Source organism: Austrofundulus limnaeus, unplaced genomic scaffold (assembly GCF_001266775.1).
Source record: "Austrofundulus limnaeus strain Quisiro unplaced genomic scaffold, Austrofundulus_limnaeus-1.0 Scaffold33, whole genome shotgun sequence".
Taxonomy (NCBI): domain Eukaryota; kingdom Metazoa; phylum Chordata; class Actinopteri; order Cyprinodontiformes; family Rivulidae; genus Austrofundulus; species Austrofundulus limnaeus.
This window is the reverse complement of record NW_013952435.1, coordinates 187,143-193,481: the sequence shown is the minus strand read 5'-3', so window position 1 is coordinate 193,481 and position 6,339 is coordinate 187,143. Positions and strand designations below refer to the sequence as shown.

General features: G+C 40.0%; 1 protein-coding gene across 6 annotated transcripts in view; it reads right to left on the bottom strand.

Moving 5' to 3' along the window:
- LOC106515866 (signal-induced proliferation-associated 1-like protein 2) overlaps positions 1-6,339 on the bottom strand; it is a 138,434-nt gene that overhangs the window by 46,139 nt on the left and 85,956 nt on the right. For all 6 annotated transcript variants that reach the window (XM_014005900.1, XM_014005902.1, XM_014005903.1 and 3 more), the window contains exon 9: positions 2,615-2,889. In XM_014005900.1, coding sequence (XP_013861354.1) covers positions 2,615-2,889 — 275 coding nt within the window. The remainder of the gene's footprint in view (positions 1-2,614; positions 2,890-6,339) is intronic.

Below are 6,339 nucleotides of genomic sequence, written 5' to 3'. Positions count from 1 at the left end.
TAGCCTTTTGCTACTTTAGAGTTTAGATAGCCTTTTGGTAATTTTGCTAGTATTTTGCTTATTTTACTTTTTTTGCGAGCTTTTTGCTACATTTAGCCTTTTGCTACTTTAGGTTTCACAAAATATTTGCTATATTAGCTAGATTTCCATCACTTTTAGTTTTTAGCTAATCATTTGCTACTTTAGTTTAAGCTAGCCTTTTGTTAATTATAAATAGCTATTTTAGGCTTTTAGCTATTCAATGCTACTTTTAACAAGCCTTTTGTTAATTTTACATCCTAGTTAGCCTCTTGATGTTTCTAGCTTCTAGCCACTCCTTTTCTTGCTTTAGTTTTTAGATAGCTTTTTGATACATTTGGCTTTTAGCTAGACTTTTGTTAATTTAGCTAGATTATTCTACTTTAGTTTTAGTTAGCCTTTTGTTAATTTAGCTAGATTATTCTACTTTAGTTTTAGTTAGCCTTTTGTTAATTTAGCTAGATTATTCTACTTTAGTTTTAGTTAGACTTTTGTTAATTTAGCTAGATTATTCTACTTTAGTTTTAGTTAGCCTTTTGTTAATTTAGCTAGATTATTCTACTTTAGTTTTAGTTAGCCTTTTGTTAATTTAGCTAGATTATTCTACTTTAGTTTTAGTTAGCCTTTTGTTAATTTAGCTAGATTATTCTACTTAATTTTAGTTAGCCTTTTGTTAATTTAGCTAGATTATTTTACTTTAGTTTTAGTTAGCCTTTTGTTAATTTAGCTAGATTATTCTACTTAATTTTAGTTAGCCTTTTGTTAATTTTAGCTAGCTACTTTATGCTTTTAGCTAAATGATTGTCATTTTAGCTAGCATTTAGCTTCTTTAACCTTTTTAGCAAGACTTTTGCTACATTTGGCTTTTAGCTAGCTTTTTGATAATTTAGCTGGACTACTACTACTTTAGTTTTTAGCTAGCCTTTTATACGTTAGTTACTTTAAGCTTTTGGCTAAATTATTGCTAGTTTTAACTAGCATTTAGCTCATTTAACCCGTTTAGCAAGCTTTTTTCTCATTTAATTTTTAGCTAGCTTTTTGCTACTACATATTTTAACTAGCCTTTCGCTACTTTGCTTTTGGTAGCTATTTGCTACATTTACATTTCAGAACATGCTATTCTTCTAGTTACAAACATAATGTACATTTTTTCATAGTTTATTTATTTTAATCATCATTTTTATTAACATTAAAAGGAAATGAAAATGAATGTGCCTGAGTTAGTCTCTGCTAATTTTCACCTGCAGCCCCTAAAGTCTAAATCTAAGAGCCACTTTCTGAGGAAACCCATCCATAAATCCGTTTCTTCAGGCGTGTCCAACATCAGTGGTGTGAGTCCAACCAAGACAAAAATCTCTTCCTGGCTCAGACTTCATGTCAACAGCCTCTTTTACCAAATCCTCTGCTCTGTGACCACAGCTTCCAGCAAGCCGGGCCGACATTTGGCCACACAGAACCGGTTTGGGATGATGTTTTGTTTTGCTTGCTTCCTCCTTCCCTGAACTGCGATTATGATTGTATCATCGTGTATCATTGCTGATTGTGGTAAGAGGATTAGACGGCGGTTCTGCCAGAGATGCTTTCCTGTTAGAGTCCCAGACGAAGCATGTTAGCCCACCATCTGGGAGAGCAAATATCTTACTTCTGTGTTGCCAGGCGGGAAAATAAAGTAGGAGGGYGGTTAAACGGTTGCTTAAAGCAAAGTCTTTGACATTAAGTGGAAAACCCTTAATATGTTTCATTAAAAAATAAAATTTTAWCACCTCTTCTTTTCAGTGATGTAATCTAAAAATCAGAATTTATCTTTGAGGAMCACTTAAAGCTGATTACCAAAGAAAATCACAATTAACACATATTGTGGAGCTATTCTTCAAATCGTCTCTTTTGTTGTGGCAGAGCGGAACCAGCATTTTCTGGTACACAAATCTGTCGGCCCGAAGCAGACGCAAAACAAAGATGTCGAAAATCCGAGTGTGAAAGAGCGGATGGATGCGATTTCACAGCACGGTCTGTCTCTCGTAGACAAAACAAGCAGATGTGCTTCTCAGAACAAGCGTTTTAACACAAACCTTCAAAACCTCTCATCACAAAAGCCCGTTTGAAATATGCCTCTCTCTCTTTTTCTGAGTGAGAGCGATGGACTCTCGCTCCCGAGGGAGTGTGTCCCCATAAARAGAGGAAAAAAAGGCAAACACTTGCATCCTAATTGCTGAAAAGGGACGTTATTCTAGGTTAGAAAAAAGCAATTTACAAATGTGAGCTGTCAAACAACGGCGGCGAGATTTGAGCCATTAATCAAACGGCTCATCTCATTATCGTTAGAGAGAAATGCTGACTGTTCGTGTCTCTGCGGCTCTGTTTGTGCTCACAAAGACACCTCTCTGTACAGAAATGATAAAGAACAGCATCAACAAGCAGTACAGTATGTACTGCAAGCACTTATTAAAGCTCTTTTTTTAAATGAGAGGAAATGTCAAACTTTTTATCAAAAAGTGCAGAAAAAGTTAGGAAAGAAATAAGCAGAACACGTTTCACCAACAACCCATTTCCAAGACTACATCTGGTCTGTGCTGTCTGACAGCAGGTGGGCTTTTACCTTCGAGGAGTGCCGTCTTCGTGAGGCTGGATGATGACCACCTTCACGGTGACGGAGGTCCGCAGCAGGTCGATCATCTGCTCGTGGGTGAGCGTGGCRACGGCCACCTTGCAGATCTCCACCAGCCGGCTGCCCTGCCTCAGCCCCGCCTTCCAGGCGAAGCCGAAGGGCTCCACGTCGGCCACGATGCCCTCGAAGTTGACGTGGAAGCCGAGCTGCCCGAGGCTGTTCCGGCGCAGGGTCATCTCGGTCGTCTCGCAGCCTCTGGTGGCGATCTGGGATCAGAACCGAGATAGACGCATTAATCATCTGCATAAAATGAAATACGCATGGATTATTGTACAAAAATCCAACAACATGCATCCAAAAACAAGGAAAACAAAACAGAAACACAGCTGGAGCAGTGGTTTTTTTAAGCAGAAGAACCACGTGTTTGTTCAGCTAACTTGAAGAATCTTTTCAAATTTAAATCAGGATTAGAGCTGAACGATATCGTCAGAGAATCATCATCACAATGTACGTGTCCCACTGTTTGTCCTAAATCAACATGTTCTATAACGTGTTTAACGAAGCTTTTATTTTGACGAATAACTTCATGTTATAAAAGATAAAACTTAAATTTTGTTGTGAAACCTCTAGGACAAAAATGGCAATGTTTTCTAGAGAAACGTTGTCGAACACGGCACAGAAGCTGAATCAACAGAAGGAAACGGGGCTGCATTTACTTCCTGGCGCCGTCATCTGTAACCCAGCAATGTGACGCCCCAGTGGCTAAACAAGGTAAGCTAGCAAAAATAATGCAGTATCATGCGCAGTAACAATTTCAGGTTTCGCAGTAACAATTTCAGGTTTCACAAAGTGCCTCATAACTGCCTAAAAATAAAAAAAGAACAGCGGGAGTGAAAGGAAAAAATGATGCAACTGCTCGAGATGAAATTGTGGATAAGAGGAAAGGTCACATCACCAGTTTGGCCTAATTTTAGATAAAAATTTGACAAAAGTCAGACCAATTTTGCTTAAAACTAAAATTATCAATATCGACCAATATAAAACGCTTACGAAGATTTTCAGTCGTATCACCCAGCCCTACTTGCACCACCTTTCTCCACACACACAGACACACACGTCTATGAACAAACTACAGCATCTCTTTGGATGCTGCATGAACCTGTCTGTCTGTGTGGAGCTGAGTTTCCAGAGAAACAACATTTATACACAAACACTTTCATCAACTGTGTATTTAATAAYAACATTTGGAAACCTAGCATGTAAAAAAACACTTTGCTTCTACGTTTTCCACAGTTTTGGCACTCTGCTACAGACTCGACCTTTTAGCCCATAAATATTTGATGGTTTTAGCTCGTCCAAATGTGTGCCAGGCTGGATGGAATTAGTCAAGTCTTGTTCAGTCATGTAAATCAAGTTGCTCCTTTTTGCTCAGCGTTAGCTTTAGCTTTAATGCCGCTCAGGTTCAAATAAAGTTCAGGGAAACTGCTTTCTGCTAGAGAAATGTTCCTGCATTTAAATGTATATTCTAAGCAATGAGAAAACTGTGAATTGGTTTACATTCATGGGTTTGGTTAGTGTGTGAGGTTTCTCTGCAGCTTTCTGACTTTTCAGGGGGAAAGGTAACTAAATCCAATGAGCTGTAATCAGCCATCAGATTAGTTTTGGTTCAGCTGTGGGTGACTGCTTCCATTTGCTTCAGAGTGGCAGCTGGCTGTAGAAASATTAACACAGGCTATGGATTGTCAACACTCCAAGACTCCTCAGCATGGCAGAAAACCAACCTCACGCCAACCGAGACACAACTGTGTCACGACAAACACGTCAGCATTTCCTCCTCCTTCAACACTCAAATGTTTCAATCTATGGCTACAAACTAATTATTACAGAAACCAAATCACTATATATTTATTAAAAGTGATAACTTGAAACAGGTTTTCATGCCAAACCAAATAATGGGCTTTAATAACCAATTATAATGATAAAACTGTCAAACATTAGCACATAAAAAATGTGTTGCCAAGTAATGTTGGCACTGATCCACGAAGAGGGATGACAGACAGCTCTGACAGGAACAATAATCAGCAGAAACATGTTTAAATCACAACAAAACCTCAGAAAAAAAGGAGTTGACTCCATGCAAATGAGTCGATCAAAGGCTGCTCCACGCCTCGAGGCAGATTATTGTTATTTTTTCAGATATTTGTTAAAGTTCTAAGAACAAATTAAGAACAGTAACACTCAGACCAACTGTTTGTATTCTGGACTTATTCAAAGTGCTACCTGCAACAGGTGAGATGCTAACTGTTTATAACTTTTAACAGAACTCCACTTTAATATCTGAACCACACTTAAACGGTTGCATATGAGACTAATGTGAACGCAAGTTTTTAGTGTTTGCAGTGACTCATAAAATCCACAGATGGTGATTAATCTGTTTGTTAGCTTCTGCAGATTTTTACACGTTTAGCAGTTTAGTATTAAAGAAGCTTTATTTTTAGTTAGCAGATTGAGTTTCTTAGCAGCTAGCGATTAGTTGTTAGCGTTAGCTTCTACWAAAATTTACATGTTTAGCAGTTTTGTGTTAGCAAARCTATATTTTTAGTTAGTGGATTTTGAGTTAGTGAAGCTAACTTTTTGGTTAGCTGTGCCCACCACTGGAAAACAGCAACTACTATTTTCTCTTGTTGATGTTAGGGCTGTAAAAATACTGATACGGTGAAATATTTAATTTCCTGATACTGCATTCATTTTCAAAAGCACTGTACCAGTTTATAATTAAGGCTTAATGGACGGATGTTGTAAGAAGAAATGTGAAATACAAATGTAGTTAAAATAAAAATAAAAATAAATTGCATTGTGTGCTCTTTATACTGAGTTTTTACAAATTCAAATCTTTTGGGGAAACAATGGTGATGCATCGCCTTGCTTACWGTATCGCATTGTGATATTTCCTGATATATCATGATATGTATCATATCACCAAATTCTTCACAACACACAGCCCTAGTTGTGGTCAGGCAGGTTTGTGATTCCATCCATCCATCCATCCATCCATCCATCCATCCATCCATCCATCCATCCATCTTCTTCCGCCTATCCGGGGTCGGGTCGCGGGGGCAGCAGCTTCAGAAGGGAGGCCCAGACCTCCCTCTCCCCAGCCACTTCTTCCAGCTCCTCCGGGGGAACTCCAAGGCGTTCCCAGGCCAGCCGAGAGACATAGTCCCTCCAGCRTGTCCTGGGTCTTCCTCGGGGCCTCCTCCYGGTGGGACATGCCTGGAACACCTCACCAGGGAGGTGTCCAGGAGGCATCCTTACCAGATGCCCGAGCCACCTCAACTGGCTCCTCTTGACGTGGAGGAGCAGCGGCTCTACTCTGAGTCCCTCCCKGATGACCGAGCTTCTCACCCTATCTCTAAGGGAGAGCCCAGCCACCCTGCGGAGGAAACCCATTTCGGCCGCTTGTATCCGGGACCTCGTTCTTTCGGTCATGACCCAAAGCTCATGACCATAGATGAGGGTAGGAACGTAGATCGACCGGTAAATCGAGAGCTTCGCTTTCTGACTCAGCTCTCTCTTCACCACGATGGACCGGTACAGCGCCCGCTTTACAGCAGACGCTGCGCCAATCCGCCTGTCGACCTCCCGCTCCCTTCTTCCCCCATTCGTGAACAAGATCCCCAGATACTTAAACTCCTCCACTTGAGRCRGGDCGACCC